The 22656-nt window shown below is 47.8% G+C and overlaps 2 protein-coding genes across 9 annotated transcripts in view; one reads left to right on the top strand and one right to left on the bottom strand.

The window, feature by feature from the left end:
- Positions 1-2: 2 nt before the first annotated feature.
- On the bottom strand, positions 3-9528 carry MINDY1 (MINDY lysine 48 deubiquitinase 1). 5 transcript variants are annotated; one of them, XM_047847844.1, is made up of 11 exons: positions 9391-9528; positions 6015-6078; positions 5256-5823; positions 4824-4881; positions 4343-4407; positions 3746-3904; positions 3301-3403; positions 2538-2680; positions 1563-1754; positions 880-1023; positions 3-543 (listed from the first exon to the last, which is right to left on the bottom strand). In XM_047847844.1, exons 3-11 carry the CDS (start codon positions 5706-5708, stop codon positions 463-465), a joined length of 1398 nt encoding a protein of 465 aa, XP_047703800.1. In that variant the 5' UTR covers positions 5709-5823; positions 6015-6078; positions 9391-9528; the 3' UTR covers positions 3-462. The 5 variants fall into 5 exon arrangements, with proteins under 5 accessions (XP_047703800.1, XP_047703801.1, XP_047703798.1 ...); XM_047847845.1 differs by lacking the exon at positions 9391-9528 and adding an exon at positions 9256-9299; XM_047847842.1 differs by having other exon boundaries at positions 5256-6078.
- Positions 9529-10311: 783 nt separating this feature from the next.
- PRUNE1 (prune exopolyphosphatase 1) overlaps positions 10312-22656 on the top strand; it is a 19939-nt gene continuing 7594 nt past the window's right edge. Inside the window, exons 1-4 of one of the 4 annotated variants that reach the window (XM_047847849.1) lie at positions 10312-10442; positions 18637-18729; positions 19264-19466; positions 22280-22464. In XM_047847849.1, the coding sequence (XP_047703805.1) occupies positions 18691-18729; positions 19264-19466; positions 22280-22464 (427 nt within the window). In that variant the 5' untranslated portion in view covers positions 10312-10442; positions 18637-18690. Of the gene's footprint in view, positions 11436-16893; positions 17503-18636; positions 18730-19263; positions 19467-22279; positions 22465-22656 lie in introns of those variants that run through there. The other 3 variants (XM_047847848.1, XM_047847850.1, XM_047847851.1) reach the window with 3 other exon arrangements.

Below are 22656 nucleotides of genomic sequence, written 5' to 3'. Positions count from 1 at the left end.
TCTCAGGAAAGAAGTTTTATTTCCAAACCTTAGGAAGGCATTACAAATAACAGAGATAGAAACCCAAATCAAACCCTGAAACAATGGGAGACAGGCCTGCAGGATCCCCAGGGAGACCCAGCCAGTCAGGGGTGGGAAGCAGGGGAGACGCATTCTAGACACATACTAGATGGAGCCCTCACCCTGGAGCCTGAGTGTGTATATTAGTATGACTACTCCGGGGAAGGGGATCTGGGAACCAGAAAGCCTCACCCCCACCACCCCCAATGTTGCCCTGGATGACCTGGAGGCAGAGAAGGTGGCAGCACATAAGGGCAGGACCTTGGCGTTCACTGCCTGCTGGGATCCCCACCAGTCCATAAATAAGTTACCCTGCATATCTCAGGAGTTGAGCTGGGGAAGCAAGCAGAAGAGCCATGGCCTCTGAAAGAGGAGGCAGGGCAGGCCCAGCCTTGGGCAGAGCTATAGCAGGACACAGTCGGACTCTTGCTTCGGCCTCTGCCGACGCTCCCCGGCTGGACGTCCCGACGTGGCTCCTCTCCCCTGTATGGGATTGAACAGTGGGTCACCCACCAGCTCAGAAGAGCACAAGGACAAAGGCTCTAGATGGAAGTGGGGGCTCAATCAGTTAGGCATCCGACTTTGGCTCAGGTCACACTCTCACGTTTCGCGGATTTGAGCCCTGCGTCAGGCTCTGTGCTGACAGCTCAGAGCCTGGAGCCTGCTTTGGCAGTGGGGAGAGAAAGATAAGATGGGACCCAGGGGAGAGAGACACCTTGAAGAGACCATTGCAGGACTAGCAATGACAAGTGTCCGGATGCCGAGGAGCAGGGCACAGCTCTGAGCCAGTGGGAAGGCCCTTAGGCAGTGACCGCTCACCTGTGGGGAGGCCCGCCCTGGTGCAGGCTGGACTGCTGGCTGCTGCTGGTACTCCTCTTGCTGAAGCTGCTGGGCCAGTTCCAAGTCACTAAGACCCAACGTGCCTTGTGGTTGCTGCTGCAGGGACAAGGCGATTAGGTAGTCCTAGAGAGAGTCACGACAGAACAAGAGCGGTGAGGTGGGCTGGGGCCTGGGGGACATTCAGGCCAGCTTTATGTTTCCAAACCCATTTTTCTTTCTTTTTTAAAAAATGTTTATTTTTGAGAGACAGAGACAGAGCACGATCAGGGGAGGGGCAGAGAGAGAGGGAGACACAGAATCCCAAGCAGTCTCCAGGCTCTGAGCTGTTAGTCAGCACAGAGCCTGATGCAGAGCTTGAACCCACGAACCATGAGATCTTGACCTGAGCTGAAGTCAGACGCTTAACCGACTGAGCGCCCCCAGCCCCCCAAGACCCGTTTTTCTTCTCCTTCAAATTCTCCAGCTCCTCCTCCAGAGCAGAACACACAGACAAGCACATTGTGTGTGGTGACACTCCAGGCATGGAGGCAGTCCGAAGTTAACAGTAAAGGGGCACAGCTGTCATGTGTCATGATCTCTAGATGACCAAACGCATGCCCTGCCTGCAGCAAAGAGCTCCGAGGCAGCCGTGCTCCCTGCACCTTCCTGGAGGCCCCACACACCTGGTCTACGAGCTGCTGCTGTTCGGGGGAGCCGTTCCCACCTCCCGCTCCAGGTCCCTTGCCAAGGGAGTGACTCAGGTGGAAGTCCGAGTTGCAGAAGCAGCTGTCCCCATCCACGTTGTGCAGGCTCTCCCATACCACCTGCTCCTCCTGCAGGAAGCCCTGGTCGGTGACCAGCAGGTACAAGTGACTCTGCAAAGAAGAGGACAAAGCTCATTGGTGGGATAGGTGACACAGAGGCAATGTGATGGCCAGAAATCACCTGGGATGCAGGGACCATTTGAGTCATCTGGTGTGCTGGCTGCCACCTGTCAGCGCGGGCATGTGTGTCTTTGACAAATACGTGTGGCCGTGGGGAGAAGGAAGGGATGTCTGAGCATATGGTCAGCTGGGGTAAGTATGGCGATCGCTGTGGTCCAGCCTGAGTCCTCAGGGCTATGGGTCCCACACAAGATGCTGCTTCCTACCCTGCTTCCCATGGTTCTCTGGGCTCGCCTGATGGCTCTGAGGATAAATCCTTTGAGAGCCAAAGACCTTTCCCTCTTCCGTTTAATTCCATTCCCTTCCTGGGAGCGATTTCCTGTGCCACTGACGACAGGCTTATTCCTTCTGGCTTGCTCTGGCCAGTGACATGTTAGCAGAAATGACACGTGTCATCTCGAGGCAGAGGCATTAAAAGTGAGTGCGTGGTGTCCCTCTCTCTCTTTTCCCTCTCATATTCCAGATTAAAGCTGTTTTGTCAGCCTGGGTCCAAGAGCACAGAGGACATAGGCCAGAACTGCAGCCAATCTGCAATGGCCACGTGGCACGCATGAGAAATAAACCTTTGTTGTAGGAAACCACAGGGATTTCAGGGCTTGTTTGTTACCTGAACTCAATCTACCCTCTCCTGTATGAAACACTGACCAGGAAGAAAAAGCCACGGGGCAGTGACAGGACGCCACCCCCCAGCCCCCATCCCCAAAGCCTCCTTACCTTGTGCTTTGTCATGGTGCTAAAGTGATTGTTTCGGAAAAAGACGCTAAGTTCACCCTCCTTGGCAGCGGCTGTGAGCTCACACAGTCCATGGTAGGTCAGCTGTGCTGCAGTGGTCTCCAGGAACTGCTCTGCGATCAGTCCTGCCAGAAGGAAGGGCACAAAATCGCGGGGCAAGAGGCTTGGCTTAAATCCAAAATCCACAACAGGAGGAAGGATCATTCATAGAATCCCTGTCAAAAGCCCTAGGGATGAGGGGCACCTGGGTGGCTCAGTTGGTTGAGCGACCGACTTTGGCTCAGGTCATGATCTCATGGTTTGTGAGTTCAAGCCTGCATCGGGCTCTGTGCTGACAGCTCAGAGCCTGGAGCCTGCTTCGGATTCTGTGTCTCCCTCTCTCTCTCTGCCCCTTCCCCACTCCTGCTCTGTGTCTGTCAAAAATAAATAAACATTAAAACAATTGTTTTTAATTAAAAAAAAAAATAAAGCCCTAGGGATGGTCCCACCTTCTGAAATCCCTTGGGGCCTGGCGGTATTCATTCACCCAACGGGTAGTTCCTTGTGCCTGTACTTTGTGCCAGGCAGCATGCTGGGTACTGTACGCAACCGACAGTTCCCCAGATTCTCTCTCGTGGGGTGTTTATTCTAGGGGGACTTGGTGGGGGAGGCAGACAATAAACAATAAACTGAAGCAGCCGTCCTTCCCTCCACTAAGAGTCCTTCCCTCCACTAAGATCCGCAGGAGAGAAGGCAGGGCTGTTACCTTCTGTCACAAGGTTGGTGTCGCTAGAGTGTTTGCAGGTGATAATCTTCTCTACCAGCTGGTTGTAACTCAGCTTCCCAACTGCGCTCACAGCCTCAGGACTCTGCGTGGGCAGTGGGGTGGGGTGGTACCAAGACAATTAAGATCTTTTGAGGAAGGAAATGAAGCAAGCCCGAAAGGATCACAACCTTGTAACCAAAGAGTCTTGACATTTTCTGTACCCAAAGAACGGACCTCCGTGCGTGTGGTCTGCCCGTATTTGAGTGTTACCCCTCTCCCCAGAAAGGTTAAAATTCAAGGAATTCTGCACTGGGTCCAGCCTCTAAAGCCTATTCTCTTCTCAAGCCAATCTAATTCCTAACTCCCCAACACCCACCCCACAAAATGCTGTTCCTCTGTCAGCTTGAGCTGGATAGGAGCCTCATTTGGGCCGTCTCACCCTCACCTGTGGATCGACCAGCCAGCCGTGGTACAGAGGTATGCCTAGGAGGTCAAAGACACTGCACTCAGGAGTATACTCAAAATCAGAGACCCCTGTGAATCGCACATTGACGTCCAGACCTGTGGCCAGTTTAGGCAACACTGTCATTGCATCGTCCACATTCTGGGGTTAGGAAAGAAAATGATGACTATGTCACATCAACATGGTAGATATAATCTTCACCTTACGCAATGTTATAAGTCAGTTATATCTCAATAAAGCTGGCAGAAAACAAGAAGACAATAATGGCTAGTCTAGCCTCCCCTCTCCCGACACCTAGCTCCAGAAATAAAAATAATAAAATTGTTGCTTTTCCTCCCTGGTTTGCTTCTAGGCTACTCCATTCCTCTTTTGCCTCAACCAGTCTTTATCTTGTATAAAGGAACATATTTTCTAGGACAAAGATATACCCTCCTCCTCCAGAAAGAAATAAAAAAGAAACACAGACAGAAATCATAGTTTAAGGGCCCTTCTTGAGAAGCAGAAGAAAGGCCTCTCTTCCTAGCCTCAGTGTCCCCTCACGAACCTTCAAATCCCCATGTTTGCAGACCTTTGCCTCACCTGCTGAAAATTCAGCTGAAGTCCCTCTGACTTCTCCTGGGGCTTGATGGACAGGAGGCAGTCTCCTATAAGACAGGGTCCCTTTTCAGCTTACCCCAATTTCCCCAAAACCTACTTCCTCTTCTCCTAGAGAATGGTCATGGACCACAGATTTTCAGAGCTGGAAACAGCCTTAGAATCTAATCCAGACCTCTCACTTCTCAAGGAAAAGAGAGACTCACAAAGATGAAGAGCTCACCCAAGGTCACGTGTGAAAGTTCAGGGCAAAGTAGGGTTACAATCCCAGGTTGCTCAGGGCAAAGTAGGGTTATGATCCCAGGCTCCTGACACCTTGATTTTTGCTTTTCATTCCCCAGCCCTGCAGAGACACCCTGTACACCTTCACCTTCCCTGCTACTCTGAGCCCCAAATGGGCAGTCCCTTCCTATTCTGGATTTCTGAGTGGATAGCTCTTGAACCTCCCCAAGGCCTAGGCACTCACCAAGATGGGCCATGAGCTCATCTGATGTGATCACTTCCTTCTGAGGGGACAGCTTCACCTGGAGGCAGGAGGGGCGACCAAAGGGTTAGCCATGTGTGTATTTTCCTTCACAGAGCACTGAAGCAGAAATACATAGAAGGACTGGGGGAAGGGGAGGGAGTCGTGGGAAAAAAGGCTTGTAACTGGAGTGAGGGAATGCATGTGAAGACATTCCCATTTGCTAGACAATAGAAAATACAAGAGCAAGGCAGAAACTTGTTTCGTTTTGTCTTATTTTTGTGAATATCTTCTCATTTGTTCAAGCTGGAAAACTATGGAGAATAATCTGGAACGTGTTGCCAGGTTTGAGGAGATCGGGATGATCGAGGAGATGGATCAGGGAAGAGTACTCTCCCCAGCAATGTCTAAGCCCCCATCCGGACCCTCTCTTACCTTCCACTGAAGAAAGAGGATGTTCATGATGGCCAGGAGAGGGCAAGGGCCGTTAGTGCTCTGGGTGATGATGGGTGTCCGTTCTCCCTTCCAGGAGATCCACTTTACACAGTAGAAATCTACCTCCGGCTGTCGGGCCCTGGGGGGCTGGGAAAGCTCCTGGGGTCTGGAGCAGGCCCCTCCTGTCTCTGCCTCAGGCTGTGTCCTGTGGGCTGGCCCCAGTTGGATTGAACTAGCATTAGGTGCAGGTGACTCAAGGTTATCCTGGCCCTGGGCCAGCGGCGAAGTTTGGTCTACCGTCTCCTGTTCTCTAGCTGCCCCATCAGCATCTCCGGCATCCTTGTCCTGGGGGTGCACATCTGGTTGTGACGGGACCTCATGGTTTTCAGGGCTGACTGCTTCTATAATCCTGGCCTTACCAGAGGCTGGATGCCCAGGTTGATGGTGTTCCATGGTCAGAAGAGGTCAACTGAGAGTCACCAAAGGATTTTCCTGCCCTCTAGGAGTTGCCTAATCTAGGCTTGGTATGTGAAAAAGAGACCAATCCAATAAGGAAGAAGTCATTGGGCTGGAAAGCAAATGGACCCAGAAAAGTCTTGTTAAAGGAATACAGTGTGGAAGCCCGGAAAGTGTCTGTACAGTCACTCCTGGCTATGGGGAGTATGTGTCTTTCTTACTTAGCTGGGGAAGCAGAAGGGCCCCAGCCTGAGCTCTTGTCACCCCTAACTTAATGTGACCACATGGGACCAATGAGGATACAGGGCTTTCAGGTTGGGAGGAAGGATTTCAGCAGGATTGAAATCATTGGATGGAGTCAACTTTCCTGAAATGATACGGACAAGGAATGGAAAAAGGATGGAGAGAAAGGGAAAGTAAAGGCAGAAAGAAAGGAAAGAGATGGAGAAAGAAATATTAAAACTGTCCAGCTGAGCCTTGAACAACACTGTTTTCAACCGCACGGGATTTCAACTGAGCAGACCCACCATATGTGGATTTTTTTCAGTAAATACATGAACAGTACAGTAAATGTATTTTCCTTATGATTTTCTTTTTGTTGTTGAAGTATAGTTGACACACAATTTACATTAGTTTCCATATTTTTTTTTACTCTTATTTATTTATTTTGAGGGGTGGTGGAGGGACAGGGAGAAAGGGAGACAGATCCCCACACAGGCTCTGTGCCTAACCCAGAGTGCCACTCAGGGCTTGACCCCATGAACCGGGAGACTACAACTCAAGCCGAAATCAAGAGCCCAACACTCAACCAACTGAGCCACCTAGACAACCCCTTTACGACTTTCTTAATAACGTTTTCTTTTCTTTAGCTTATTTTATTGTAATAATATAGTATATAATACATATAACATAAAAAATATGTGCCAATTGACTGCTTATGTTATTGGTAAGGTTTCCAGTCAACGTTAGGCTGTTAGTTCAGTTTGGGGGGAGTCAAAAGTTATACACAGGTTTTCTTTTTTTTTTTTTTTTATTTTTTAAAATATTTATTAATTTTTGAGAGACAGAGTGTGAGTGGGGGAGGGACAGAGAGAGAAAGGGAGACACAAAATCCGAAGCAGGCTCCAGGCTCTAAGCTGTCAGCACAGAGCCTGACGCAGGGCTCGAACTCACGGACCATGAAATCATAACCTGAGCTGAAGTCAGACGCTTAACCAATGGAGCCAACCAGGCACCCCAGATTTTCAAATGCATGAATGGTCAGTGTCCCTAACCCCTGCATTGTTCAAGGGTCATCTGTACTAATGGTTATTAATACAGTGATCTTTAGCTCACCCTGTAATGGTGTCAAGTTGGTAACCCCCAACACAGCCAGGAGGGTGGTAATTCCTCTCCCCTACACCAAACCCCACTCCCTGGCTGTTCGTGGATCATCCAGATCACACACAGGCTGCTTATATCCTTAGAGCTACCTTCTCTTTGCTTCATCCCAAGGGTGAAAAGATTAACAATCACAGAGTGCTTGGGGTGAAAAGTGGAGATACAGACAGACAGAATCATCCCCTAAAAGATGAAACACCAGTGAGAAAGAAGTCTTTCTCCTCCAAGGACTCTACTGAACTTTACACAATCCCAAACTGCAGCAAAAAGGTCTTGGGAGGGGCTTCCTGTAAGCCAGAGAGGGGAAATGTAGGCCATGTGGACTTGAATCAGAGACAGGTTCTGATAGGCAACTTCATATTCCAGCACAAAAACCACTGCCCCACAAATTCTGTCAGTACACTCTCGACAGCTGTAGTTGGCATACCCAGTTTCTCAGTTCCTCTCTGCTCCCCAATCACCTAAACCTGGAGATACTCTCTTGCCCACTCTTCATATATTATGGAATGTGAAATGCTTTTTATTGACTTACATAAGAAATATTCCCTCGTAACAAGCACAGGATCATGTACAGAAGTGTTGAAACATTATATTGTACACCTAAAACTAATATAACACTGTTAATTAACTGGAATTAAAACTAAAACTTAAAGGGGGCGCCTGGGTGGCTCAGTCGGCCAAGCGGCCGACCTCGGCTCAGGCCATGACCTCTCAGTTCATGAGTTCAAGCCCCGCGTCGGGCTCTGTGCTGAAGCCTGCTTCGGATACTGTGTCTCCCTCTCTCTCTGCCCTCCCCCACTCTCACTCTGTCTCTCAAAAATAATTAAACATTTTTTAAAAATCTGTTAAAAAATTAAAACTTAAAAAAAAAAAAGGAAATACCCCCCTTACATTCATCTTCCTGTGTACATGTTCTTCCTATTCCCATGTAGATTGTTTTAGATATAAACCCTGGGCCTGTTTAACCTGCTCTCTATCAGCACTAAGCATCAAATCTAGCACAGACATTTAATTAAGGCTGTGGATGGCAAAAAAATATATAAAAAGCCACAAATGCTGTCCCCTGGAAAACATCTCCCTTAAATCTCTTAGCTCCCCTCTGCCCCTCACTCACGGTAAGAAAAGGGGAGAGCTTAAGACTTGTTAGAAATCTTGTCTTTTCTCCAGCTCCCTCCTAACCTGACACTATGCTTCCTTCTTGTAAAGCGGCAGGAATTCAGGGCTAGGTAAAGGTCTGAGACATGAAGTTGAAAGACGTAAAAGTTACCAAAAGGAGTCTAGTCACCCAAATTGATACTCCTGATTCAAACCTAATTCGTGCTAGCTGCATCTCATTACATGTTGTTAATTTAGAATCAGACTAGCAAAAATTGCCTGCACACCTCACACTGTTTTTTCTCTCTCGTTTTTTCCTCCCCTCCCAAATGACACTTAGGTTGAGCCTTGGAAGCAGAAACCAGAGCCTGGGAAAGCTAAAAGAGCTTGGAGAAAAGCAGCGTTTGTTTCTTATCTTTTCTGTCCAATGCCAGAAATGATCAATAATTCAGTGGGGGTTGGGCAGCTAGCTGGTGAGGGGAATGAGCCAAAGGAAACCAGGAGCTGGACACCACAGGGAGCTGAGTCCCAGACAAATTGGGCAAAGCTAAGCAAGCTAAGTCTTAAGTGGAGGGGCAGGAGACGGAATGAAGGATTTCTACGCTACAAGGTGAGCTCCTGGTGGGGTGGGCACGGAGTATGTCTGAACAGGAAAGGAGGAGAGGGAGGGCACTCAAACAAACCAGGATTTCATTATTTTCCTCTTTTCTAAGTCCCACACATTCTCTCCTGCTGGAATTATCCTCTGGTGGTGGGTGAGGGAGTTAAAATAGCCCTGGCCCCTCCCTCGCAGTGGCAGTAAATAGTCAAAAGTTGCAAGAAACATATAATATGGGTGGGTAGCTTCAATAAGCCATACACACCCCCAGGAACCTTCCTACTGCAATCTCCTTCTCAGTCTGACCCAAATCTTCATGCAACTCCGGGTTAAAATTTTGTCCCCCCAATAAGTCAATCGCCCCTCTCATTCCCTGTCTATTTGCTTGCAGGAGAGACGGGGAAGTTTTCATTACAAGAAGTAAACGAAGGGACCACGCCTCGTCCCTTTTACATAGCCCTCCTGCCATACCTCCTCTCAAAATCCAGACTTGTAGAGACCAGGAGTGGAGGGAGAGTCCATGTCACCTCCCCAGAGCTGGAGAAGAAAAAGAGAACTGGGGGTTGGAGGGGAGGTAAAGGAAATGGTTAAAACAAAGTTTTTTACCTTAAAGACGCTGCTGCTGTCCCAGGACTGAGGAGGAGGGTCCAGCTGTGGCAGTTCGATGGGGGAAGTAGCTACAGTGAGGGGCGCTGCCACAGTCCCAGCTGCCTTTCAGCTGTCAAGGCCAGAGCTTATACAGGTCTACACAGGTTTATGAGCGGCGGTCCCGGCTTGGTGGAGGCCACTTCCGGACCCACGCCCACGACTGGGGTCACCAGAGAAGGGTGGGGGCAGGCTGGGGTGCAGCCTAGGTGCTCCCAGGTCGCCCCAGAGCGTCTTCGGGTTCCCTGAGTTGTTGAGTCTAGGGCGTGCGCTCCAGGCCCAGACTACACGCTGGTTTTCAAAGGAAGTTTGTGGTTTTTCTTTTTTCTTTCTCTCTCTTTTTTTCCCATCAGGACAAAGAAAAATATTAGTCAAGGACGAGCTCCCTGGAGGAGGAGGGGCTTGCCCAGCACTGAAGAATTTCCATCAGGGCATTCTGACCTGGTCAGCAGCTGGGTGATCAGCAGTGAGGGAGAGAGAAACGAGAGGAAAACAACAGACCCTTTCTCTTCCCTCTGCCTGCCGCTGGAAGGGACGGAGCGCTTGTGCCTCTCTGGTGAGAACAGGGAAGAACACTGCCCTTGCTGAGCATGGGGAGGAGCAGGGCTGGACAGCAGCAGCCGGCTGATTGGGCTTTCTCCCTGGGTATGGCGGGCCTTTGCTCTGGATCCACAGAAGCAGGGCCACGGAGCATAACATTTGCATATTTACTCATTTAAAGTTAAAAAATCCTGCTACTTTCTAAGTCCTTACTGTATCTTTTTTTTTTTTTTCTTTCTTTCTTTCTAGAAATGGAACTGGTTGGGCTGTGCCCCTGGTGGTGCAGAAGGTGTGGAGGACTCCCCAGGCTCTGGGAAGAGAGGCAGCAGAGACAGAACTAGCTGAGCAAGCAGGAGATCGAATGAATACCCCTGTGCCCTGGTCCTTGTTCCCAGCACAGGCCTCAGCTTCTCATCAGTCACCTCCTCTCAGTTCCTAGGGGGGCAGGGAGGGTCCAGCAGGAAAAGCTGTCGGTAAGAAATAAAGGGATGGATCAATAAAGGAGGGGGTATTTGATGATGAGAGTACATTTATTTGTAGTAGTCTGCATACCGTGGAGCTGGAAGGTGGCAGTTGAGGGAGGTTGGAACCCAGCTCTACATTCTGAAGGGCTCTCCTAACTCGACTGGCAGGGCTGTGTCAGGATGAAACTTCAAGCAACTATGAAGGCTGAAACGTCAGTTTGAACAATTAGGGAGGCAGGAAGCAAAAAACCCAGGTTACAACAGTCCAGTAAAAGGAGGAGACGTTTGCTGAGGCTATAGAAAAAAACAGGCCACCAAGTTGTAAAGCAGCAGGAGTTGGCAAGAGACCGTAGTAGGTATTAAAAAGAGATGTCAAAGACTATTCTATTGTTTTAATAACACGGACAATCAGAAAATTGGTGGCAAAGGGTCAGTTTGGTGAAGAGGAGAATTCGAGAAAGGAAGACTAAGCTGTTTTTGCCATGTATAATTTAAGACGTCAACCAGATGCTCCATGTAATGTATGGAAAGATGCTATACTTAGCCTGAGTCGAGAGGGGAAGTTCAGATGCCACAAATATAGGTCACACTGACACATATACATTTCTCTGTCAAATGAGTAATCTCGGAAAACTCGCCTTCCTTCGATTCTTGTGGCCATTTCGGAGCTTCTGAACTACGTTTCCCAGCACGCCCTGCGCCACGCCCCACTTCGCCCCTCCGGGAAGGGGTCCCGTGAGTCTCTGGGCGCAGAGCTCCGCCTCCGCCGCTGGGGGCGCGGCGACGTCGGACTCCGGGAGAGTCGGATTACGCACTTCCTCCGGGGTTGGGGCCGAATCGCTGTGTGGCGGGTTCGAGTCCCGCCTCCTGACTTTCGCCCCAAGCCCCTGAGTCCGAGGCGGGGAGCATTCGCCTGGTAACGTCTCCACGGCCAGGGGCGGTGGCACACCTTGGGACTTCGCCATGGAGGACTACCTGCAGGGTTGTCGAGCCGCTCTGCAGGTAACGGATCCCGGTCTGTGACTGTAAGGAATGGAGTATGAGGTCCAGGAAGAACGAAGATGTGGGATCTGGGGACCCCCGAGGGTGTGTGGGGAAGGAGCACAGAATTGTGGGGAGGGGGCTTGGGATCAGATCAGTCTTGGGGCCGGAGGAGTGAGGAACGAGAACCTAGCTCGGGGGAATGCTGCTCAGTCTCCCCGTTTTTGGCTCCTGCCTTTGGAGTTTCCCCAAGAGCTGGGAGGGGGAATCGTGGGTCTGGGAACTGCATCTGAGCCTCTGCTCGCTGTCGCCTGGGTCAGCTCCGTCAAAAGGTGAAGGACTGTGGTGCCGCCAGTCGTGCCCCGCGGGGTGTATTTATCCCTTTCTCCCCGCCCCTCTTTCAGTTCTCCGCTCGCAGGGCCTCCTTGGCCCTTTGGCCTCCCTGTGAGCCCCGGGGGTAGGAGGGAACCAGTGTCCACAGCCTTATTGCCTCAGAAGGGCTGTTTTTGTCTGGCGGGCCGAACTCATTCTAGATTTGAGGTGGTCATGGTGTTTTACTTTAAATTTGGTTTTAAGCTAAACATGCTCAGTACTGCAGGCGTATCAGTTGTTGACCCAAAACTTGCATTCCTTTGCCTTCAGTTTTCTTCTTTGGCCTTAACCCACATGTAAATTACGTAAGAATCCCTCGCCAGGAAGGGATAAGCTCAAAGTGTGTTTGGAATCAAAACTATAAGCTTGATTTCTGAATGCTTTGTGGCTTATTTACGGTGCCCTGAGCTGGTTGGAATTTCCCAGCCATGCTGACTGGTCATGCACATTAGGCTGCTACTCCCAGTTAGCAGCACAAAGCTGACCAGACAGAGGCTGGAAGAGGTCCCTTGGCCCCTGCTACCTCAAGTGACACTGCCCCTGTGGAGACCTAGACAGATGGTTGACTATGCTTTCCTTTTGAAGTATCTTTATTTTGAAGTATCTTTAAACTCTGCAGATTCCCTTGGGCGACAGATTCTAGTCTTTAACAAATCCTTAAAGTCACCTCTTTCCTTTTGCAGATTTGGCTTCTGGCATAAATGAATGTCCTCACCTGAAGTATAGGTGACAAAGGACAATTTTAATACCAATTGCACCAAATTTTTCCTTGTGAAATACAAACTTTGGGAAAGTTGACCTAATGTGTAGGGCAGTTTGGAACCAATTCGTTAGGTTACATCTGATTTGCACCATAGGGAGCTCATTGGAGGACTAATGTAGAATCTTTGCGGCACTGTTCCAAGTGCTATGCAGTTGGAACTCCCCCCCCCCCCCCCCCCCCCCACTGCAGAACCCAAATGACAGGTCTCCTTTCTACCACTTGGTAAAGAGCCCTTAGATCTGAAACCTCACCAAATAGCCTTTCATTGCATGCATCTATCCTAAGTCGTCTTCACTCCAGAGTCCCCCCAGCTTAACAGTATATCTCCTACAGCAGTATGAAGCTGAAAAATACTGGATTTTTCCAGTATTGCTGGTATCCTGAGTTTTCTCTGCCTGCATTCATGCCCCAAGAAGCAAGATCTAGATCTTTATTTTTCCAAACTTGTGAACTTGTGAAGGTGAAGTTGTATCTTAGAGCTCTTATTATCACACAGCCTAGCCGGGGCTGGAAGAAATGAGAAAATCAGACTCTAGGAATCTTAGTGGAGGAACTGGTGACAGGACATACAGGTGGTTGCCAACAATGTAGATTGCTTTTAATTTATAGGGTGCCAGGCTGGCTTAGTCAGTAGAGCATGTGACTCCTGATCTCAGGATCATGAGTTCAAGCCCCACGTTGGGCATATCACTTACTTTAAAAAAGTAAAAATAAATACTAGAGGGGTATTTGGGTGGCTCAGTCAGTTAAGCGTCCGATTCTTGATTTCGGCTCAGGTCATGATTTCACAGTTGGTGAGATCAAGCCCTGCATCAGGCTCCACGTGGTCAGCAGAGCCTCCTTGGGAATGTCTCTCTCCCTCTTTCTCTGCTCTTCCCCTGCTAGTGCTCTCTCTCTCTCAAAATAAATAAACTTAAAATAAATAAATACTAGATTGTTTTTAATTATAGAAGTAGTAAATGTACACTGTGAAAAGATTTAAATACAAAAAAGATACGAAATGAAAAAGATCGTTTATCTTCTCCCCATCTAATTCCCCAGAAGCTGCACCATGATTTCTTGTGTAAAGAGATACATGATTTAGACAGACTCTATTAGGTTTGAGTGTTTCTGTTAAGCTTTGGTATAACTTTTAGGGAAATGTGAATGCTTGACTTTTACATAGGATAGAGACAGCGTTTAACTGGCCAATTCCCCTATTGATTTATTTTTGTTATTTGATACCAGAGAAATTTTTTTAATATATATTTTTTTTATTTGAGAGAGAGAGAGAGAGAGAGAGAGAATGCGTACTTGAGCAGGGGAGGAGGCTGAAGGAAAGAGAAAAAGAGACAGAATCTCAAGCAGGTTCCACACTCAGCATGGAGCCTGACGTGGGGCTGGATCCCATGACCCTGGGATCACGACCTGAGTAGAAATTAAGAGTCGGCACTGAGGGGCACTCAGCCGACTGAGCCACCCAAGCACCCCTGGTAACCAGAGTAATTTTCTACAGCCTCTGCCACAACGATAGTAAGATGTTCCATTTTATTTATTTATTTTTAGTGTTTATTTGTTTTTGAGAGAGACAGAGACAGAGAGATAGCACGAGTGGGGGAGGGGCGGAGAGAGAAGGAGACACAGAATCCGAAGCAGGCTCCAGGCTCTGAGCTGTCAGCACAGAGCCCGATGTGGGATCAAGACCTGAGCCAAAGTTAGACACTTAACTGATTGAGCCACCCAGGTGCCCCTAGGATGTTCCATTTAAAAGAAATCCTGTTTAACTAAATACCGTATTCATGGTGACTCATCTTTCACGTCTAGTGGATAAAAACCTTTGCTTCAGGGCGGGGCTGCGTTCAAGTATAGGTGGTATCCATCCAGCTGCCTTCAGATAATGTGTGTTGTCTGCCCTCCTGTATGCATAGGGCAGGAATCAGGAGTGGCCAGCTGTCCTTCTGACAGCACAGTCCTTTCCTCAATATCTATACCATTCTCTGTGCTGGGAGGGCTTCTCTATCCCTGGCTCTTTTTTTCCTTCCCTCATTAACTATTTTGTAGACTAGGTGTCAGACCATATTCAGCTTCAGAAGGGAAGTGGTTGACTTTGCCAGCCCTAGAGCCTATCCTTTCTCCCCACACGAGGCCACAAAGAACATCAGGACACAGTCATTGTTACTACCAGCTTTGGGTGTTTTTGTTTGTTTAAGAAAGAAAAGTTTATATTTACTTGGGGTGCTCAGATTTCATTTCTTCCACTGGCAGCTCAGGTTTCCTCCTGCTCTAAGTATAGCTATATCTGTCCTGAACTGTTCCTCTGATGGTCAGAAAACCAAAGCAGTTTGGCTTTGCTTTCAACTGGTGGGGGATGGGGGGAGAGGTGGAGGGTTAAGAGATACACACGCTCCTCCTAGATGAAGAGAAGGGTGCCTTATAAGTTGGGCAGCCCAGGACAGTTTAGTTTATTCAGATATAACCATTTATTGCACCCTTTTTTATCCTCACAAGTGTCCCCATTTGAATAACAGAATGTATGGTCACTAAGTCATAAACTATGTTAAAAGTTAAGATACATGCCCACGAAAAGAGGGCGAGCTCCTTAGGGTAGAAGCTCCATATGAGGGCTGCAGGTGCTGGAAGCTGGAGGTCTAGTGGAAGAGTATTGCTCTGGCCTGGGTGGCCAGGGGAGGCATCCCAGAGACAGGGCCTTCAGGTGGCATGAAGAGGCAGGGACCGGTAGGGAAAGGAGAAGATGGAAGGCAGCTACAGAGCAGACACGTATGGGTTATCTCATTTAATCCTCGTCACAACTGCATGAAATCGGTTACACGATTATCATTTTTAAATGAGGCTTGGAGAGGCCGAAGTCCCATAACAGGTAAGAAGCAAAGCTGGGAGGGGTGCCTGGGTAGCTCAGTCGGTTTCCGACTTAGGCTCAGGTCGTGATCTCGCAGTTTGTAAGTTCAAGCCCTGCGTCAGGCTCTATGCTGACAGCTCGGAGCCTGGAGCCTGCTTCAGATTCTGTCTCCGTCTCTCTCTCTGCCCCTCCCCTGCTCATGCTCTGTCTCTCTCTGTCTCTCAATAATAGGTAAATGTTAAAAAAAAAATTAAGAAGCAGAGCTGGGATTCAACCCTAGTCGGCGACCTCTTCACATGACAGTTCTGCCGCTTAAAGGGCAGAGCTGGGAATATACACAGCATGTATTGTGGGTGGTGAGTAGACCGGACAGGCTGGGATGATGGTGGACCGTGACAGGGGAGGGGAATGCCACCATAGCCTCTGCTCAGGCCTGCTTCAAGATGGGCTGAAAGCCCAGAGGACTCCTTTGATATTCATTCCTTTGGGTTGCTATCTGGGCTTGAACAAGCACAAGGGGCTAGTTATTCCCCTTCCTGTGGATATCCTCTCAGAGTCACGGAGTTGTATGTGGCGCCTACTTCCTGCTCTCCTGCTTAGCCCCCCTCCATGCTGGGGATCTGACCCATCCTCATTCAGCTGGAGCAGCACTAGTGTGAGTGAGTTTTGGAAAGTTTCTCAGAGGGCCCAGCACGAGGGGGGTCCCACTTGCTCTGCCTTTTCTCTGTTCCTCTTACCTTATTTCTCTAGAGTCCGGGCCATATGGCCGCTCGTGTTTACACAGTTCCCTTTCCAGTGAACACAGTGCCTCCCCTTGCTGCTTCAGTGAGCAAGCTATCTCCACAGTCACTTACCTCAAGTGCTGTGTTGTCACTCTGGTCTGCAGCCATCTGGGCAGTTCTCGGTATCCGGGAAACGGGGACTTTCTCTGGTATCCGAAGGAGAAATTGCAAGTTAGAGGAGTTAATATAGGACTGAATTCTCCCTTTATGTAGGAAAAGAGTTTAATATTGAAAAGAATCTCCCCTCCCTTGTGTCGTTAGTGTGAGTGGGTCTGGCCTGCCATCCTCTTGAGGTAGGCTTAGAGAAATGGGTGCAGGGGAGAACCTAAGGGCAGACTTTCCCCGCAGGTCCTTTGTGCGAAACCTCTGCCTTTTGTACTTCTCTGAGGGTGGGAGTAGGAGATATGGGGGGTGGGGGGGTAGTTTAAAATAAAAAAACTTGTGTGGGGGGGCGCCTGGGTGGCTCCATCAGTTAAGCATCCAACTCTTGATTTTGGTTCAGGTCATGATCTCACAGTTCATGAGTTTGAGCCCTATGTTGGGCTCTGCACTGACAGTGTGGAGTCTGCTTGGGATTCTCTCTCTCTCTCTCTCTCTCTCTGTCTCTCTCTCTGTCTCTCTGTCTCTCTCTCTCTGCCCCTCTCCTGCTTGTGCTATCTCTCAAAATAAGTAAATAAACTTAAAAAACACAAACAAAAAAACCTGAGGCACCTGGCTGGCTCAGTTGGAAAATCATCTGACTCTTGATCTTGGGGTTGTGGGATCCCATGTTGGGTGTAGAGCCCATGTTGGGTGTAGAAATTATTTAAATAAATAAAACTTAAGGAGAAAAAAAACCTGTTTAGTTACTGGATAGGGCGATTTATGCCACCAAAAGTCCTCTAAAATTGTACCTTTCTAGCTGTAGCTTTCTGGGGGAGGGAGGGTAACAACCAAATAGGCAAGATGATTCTAGGTTCCCCCAGATTCCCTTTCTTCCTATAGTTATATTACTTGATAACTATTGCTTGCTATGTTTTGTTCCTCTGAACCCCATTCCTACTTTTCTAAACTCTTGGCATCTAGTAAATCTTCCCTGATTGAAGAAGTCAGAGTGTTTGGATTTTTACCTGAAAACCTAGCAGTTTTCAACTGGGAGTGATTTTGCGCTCCTGGGGAATATTTGGCACATCTGGAGACATTTTTGATTCTCATGACTGGGTGTGCTACCAGCATCTTGTGGGTACAGTCTGGGGTTGCTGCCAAACTTCTCCCACACAGGACAGCCCCTACAACAAAGAACAATCCAGGCCAAAATGCCACTGGTGCTGAAATTAGGAAACTCTGCTGTAACTGGTAGGTCTCATTTTGTTTTTATCTCTTCCTCTCTCAGAAGCACGCTGAGGTGTAAGTTCCAAAGTAAATTTGTAAGAGAGAATTCTTGTGCCCTAAACTGAGCCATGGACATAATTCTTAAAGTACCTACCTCTTCAGGTTGTTATTTAAGACTCTGATAGCTAGGGAGACACAAGGGAACAAGGTTAATACTAACAGCAGATATCCCTCCCTCCTCAGTTCTTATCAGCAGCTGGACTTTTCAAAACTTTAAAAATAAAAGTTCCAGGGCACCTGGCTGTCTCAGTTGGTAGAACGTGCAACTCCTGATCTCAGGCTCATGAGTTCGAGCCCCACATTGGGTATAGAGGTTACTTTAAAAATAATAATAATGATAGTAATAAAGGGCTGGGGGCATTTTCATGGATTGGGTAACTGGATCATGGACTAGATTTTATTTTACCTTTATTTTCAAAAGCTCTTCGCCTCTTATGATTTAGAAGTGTATGGATGTTTTTTCCTATTTGAAAACAGCAGGGTCAGGGGAGGAAACTGGGGTTGATGCAGCCTGACTATCACCTATCCCAACTGTTCTATCTTTGATTTCTCGAGTGCCCAAAGAGGCGTAAGACGTTAGAGAATTATTTACTGCTGTTCTTTAAGTTAACAATCAAGGAGGAGCGCCTGGGTGGCTCAGTCGGTTGGGTGTCCAACTTCGGCTCAGGTCATGATCTCACGGCCCGTGAGTTTGAGCCCCGCATCGGGCTCTGTGCTGATAGCTCAGAGCCTGGAGCCTGCTTTGGATTCTGTGTCTCCCTCTCTCTCTGCCCCTAACCCACTCACATTCTGTCTCTCTCAAAAATAAATAAATATTTTTTTTTAAATTAAAAAAAAAACAATCAAGGAGACAGCGTAGTAGAAGAAAGGGCACTTTTCTACCTCCTGGTTGGATGTGGAATGCTTAAACTTAGCAACACACAGGTGGCCTGTCTGCTAATATCCTCATCCATGAAATGAGGACTGTCATAAGATTGGCTGACCCACCTCCTCTGTGAAGATCAGTGAGAGGGTGTGTGGGAAGCCCTGCTCAGGTGTAAGGGCAGTGGAAACAGACAAAGGTATGTCTGCTAGCGTCCCATTCTCATTCCTCAACAGGAGTCCCGGCCGCTACATGTTGTGCTGGGAAATGAAGCCTGTGACTTGGACTCCATGGTGTCAGCTCTTGCCCTGGCTTTTTACCTGGCAAAGGTGAGTACTTAGCAACAGAGTCCTTGAGAATGAAAAGATCTGGATCCAAGACCCAGCTCTGCCACTTTACACCAGTTACCCTTGGGTCAGTTGAATCCCTTAACCTTACTGAGTCTCAGGTCACAATCTCTAAAATCTGAAATGATGCTATTTTGCAGTGCCCCTGGGAGGATCAAATGAGTAGATGTATGTTGAAGAATTTGTAAATCATAAGGCAAATTCAAGCTGTTTATTATTTGAGTTCTTCTGGGTACCAGTGATCTCATGCCCAGGTCAGCTCTTAAGGATTAATAATCCCTTCTCCGCAGCATCTAGAACCAGGTCTTTTCCATGAATTGTCTTCTTGACCTTCATGTATACTAAGAAGGAGAGAGGGCAAGAGTTGTCCTTTTGTTTTTATCAACTGGGTAGTTGTGGCTTTGAGAAAGGCAATTACTTCCCCAAGATCATATCTCCTCTGGTTCCAATAATCTTGTTACTTTTCCTGTCTATGCCAAAACATTGCCATATGTTCTTTTCACTTTCCTTATCCAGACAACAGAGACTGAGGAAGTCTTTGTGCCAGTTTTAAATATAAAACGTTCTGAGCTACCTCTACGAGGTGACAACGTCTTCTTCCTTCAGAAGATTCACATTCCAGAGTCCCTCTTGATTTTCCGGGATGAAATTGACCTCCATGCCTTGCACCAGGCTGGCCAACTCACCCTTATCCTTGTTGACCATCATGTCTTACCCAAGTAAGTGGAAGGAAGTTAAGCCAATATTTAACATGTGCCATGTTGAGCTCTGATGAGTAAGAAATAAAGAGAGGAAGAATTTCTGCTCTTGGGGATCTCACAGGCTAATTGCAATTGCTGGGTTATATCAGATATAGAAAATCAACAGAAAATATTGTTAGATCTCCAGTTATGCAAGTAACAAAAAGAAATAGAAACACAGAGAAGTCAAACTAAAGGATAACTCAGAAATAATTTAAATCTGCCTTTAGTACCATTATTTTGTGGCAGATTCACTGTAACAGAAGCCTTTGAATAATGGTTGCAACTGTTTGGGTTTTTTTAAATATTTTTTGAGATGAGAGCATGTGTGCAGATTTGGGGGAGGGGCAGAGAGAGGGAGAGAGATGGGGACAGAGGATCTGAAGTGGGCTCTGCTCTGACTCAGACTCACCAACTGTGAGATCATGACCTGAGCCAAAGTCCGATGCATAACTGACTGAGCCACCCAGGCGCCCCAGTTGCAGGTCTTTTTAATTTTAATCTTTAAATATATTTTTATTTTCTTTTAAGTTTATGTATTTATTTTTAAGAGAGAGAAAGCATGTGTGTGGGGGGTTGGGAGTAGGGAAGGGACACGCAGAGAGAGAGAGAATCGCAATTCACATTGTCAGCACAGAGCCTGATGTGGGGCCTGATCCCACAAACCGTGAGATCATGTCCTGAGCTGAGATTGAGTCAGATGCTTATCGACTGAGCCACCCAGGTGCCCCAACTCTTTTTAATTAAAAAAAAATTTTTTTTTTAATTTTTTTAATGTTTATTTTTAAAAGAGAGAGACTGAATGCAAGCAGGGGAGGGGCAGAGAGAGAGATAGACACAGAATCTGAAGCAGGCTCCAGGCTCTAAGCTGTCAGCACAGAGCCTGACACAGGGCTCGAACTCACAAACTGTGAGATCATGACCTGAGCTGAAGTTGGACACTTAACCGACTGAGCCACCCAGGGGTCCCTTTTCTTAATTTTTTTTTTTTCAACGTTTATTTATTTTTGGGACAGAGAGAGACAGAGCATGAACGGGGGAGGGGCAGAGAGAGAGGGAGACACAGAGTCGGAAACAGGCTCCAGGCTCCGAGCCATCAGCCCAGAGCCTGACGCGGGGCTCGAACTCACGGACCGCGAGATCGTGACCTGGCTGAAGTTGGACACTTAACCGACTGTGCCACCCAGGCGCCCCCCTTTTCTTAATTTTTAAAAAGCAAAATTATTTTGGGGGGACGCTTGTGTGGCTCAGTCAGTTAAGCATCTGACTCTTGGTTTTCAGCTTAGGTCATCTCACAGTTTGTGATTTCAAGCCCTGTATCAGGCTTTGTGCCAAGCAGCTTGGAGCCTGCTTGGGATTCTCTCTCTCTCTCTCTCCCTCTCTCTCTCTCTCTCTCTCTCAAAATAAATAAATAAAATTTAAAAAAAAACAACAAAAAAACAAAATTCCTCCACTTATGCTCTGTTTCTCTCTCTCTCAAAAATAAACATTAAAAAAAAAAGTGTGGGGGGGTGCCTGGGTGGCTCAGTCAGTTAAGCATCTGACTTTGGCTCAGGTCATGATCTCGTAGTTCATTAGTTCGAACCCCACGTCAGGTTCTATGCTAACAGCTAAGAGCCTGGAGCCTGCTTCGGATCCTGTGTCTCCCTCTTTCTCTGCCCCTCCTCCACTTACGCTCTGTTTCTCTCTCTCTCAAAAATAAGTAAACATAAAAAAATTTTTTTAAAAAGCAAAATTATTTCCTACAAAAGAAAATATCTCAGTGTCATTGTGACGGGTGTTAGCAGTGTGTGGTAACTGACCCTCGAGAGGACAAATAGGTGTGTAGAGGATAGAGTAGTGAAATATACTGGAGGGGAGCAGATGATACGAGGGAAAGTTTCCTAAGAGAGTTGACCCTTGATCTCACTCTTGAGTGTTTGCTCTTGGAATGGGGAGGTGAGGTAGTTAGGAAGAGCATCCAGGCAGAGAGAGGAATTAATATAAGCAAAGGCAGGCAGGCATGAAATAGCATGGTAGATTGGGAGAAATGGAATTTGTTATGCATGGCTGGAGCATAAAATGTGACCCAGAAGTAGGACATAGGAAGAGGTGAGACTAGGGAGGTGGATGGGGCTAGATTTTGGACACCCTTTAGGCCCTGCCGAGGAGATTAGACTTGATGTTAGGATAGTGGGGAGCTATTGTGAATTATATTTTATCCAGATCCTGACAGAATCAAATTTGCATTTTTCAGATGATCACTCAGCAGCTTTGTGGAGGATAGCTTAGGAGGGCCTGAGACGGGAAGTGGGTGTTTGGTTGGGAAATTGTTGGAACGATCTAGGTGAGAGATATTGAGGGCTTAGAATAAGGCGATAGCAGAGGGTTGGAAAGGAGGAGACGGATAAGGATTGAGGTAGAGTCCATAGGATCTGGTGAACTGTGTGCCATTTGGGTATTAAGCAGATTGAGTGACAGGAGAGACTGAAATACTGGGTGCCAAGCGTGTTAGTCGGAAAGGCAGCTCCTAAGGAGATCAAATACGTGGATGAGATGCTTGTCGCTGATACTTCACCAAGTTCACTTATATACTATTTTTTCCTGTTTATATACTATTTAAAGATGACTTCGGTTCTCACATGAAAGAAAAGAATTGAGAGCAGTGAGGCCGAGGTGGAAGTGACCAAAGTTCTTAAGTGTTTGCCTAAGATGTGCATTTTCCTTCATGGGTGAGGTGGAGCTTTGGTTACAAGCAGCTGGAGTCCCCCCACCTATCTTTCTCTTTTCCCCACACCCACTTTCCCACACAGAAGTGACTCGGCCCTAGAGGAGACAGTTGCAGAGGTGCTAGACCATCGACCCATCGAGCAGAGACACTGCCCTCCCTGCCACATTTCAGTTGAGCTGGTGGGATCCTGCGCTACCCTGGTGACCGAGAGAATCCTGCAGGGGGCACCAGAGATCCTGGACAGGCAAACTGCAGCCCTTCTGCACGGTGAGGGTGGCTTTCGGGTTAGTTCCTCCGTGTCCACCCCAGAGGAGAGTGGAAACGTCTAGCCTCTTCTAGCTTAATCATACCCTTTCAAAGCTATCCAGCTCGTATCAAAGGCTGGGTTCTTTCAGGGGGCAATCAGGCATGAAAAGGCTGTGGTGAAAGCAGAAAGGAAGACAGACCTAGAAGCTGCCT

This window comes from Prionailurus viverrinus, unplaced genomic scaffold (assembly GCF_022837055.1).
Source record: "Prionailurus viverrinus isolate Anna unplaced genomic scaffold, UM_Priviv_1.0 scaffold_50, whole genome shotgun sequence".
NCBI classification, from domain to species: Eukaryota; Metazoa; Chordata; class Mammalia; order Carnivora; family Felidae; genus Prionailurus; species Prionailurus viverrinus.
The sequence above is the reverse complement of the archived record's forward strand: the minus strand, read 5'-3'. Positions and strand labels throughout refer to the sequence as shown.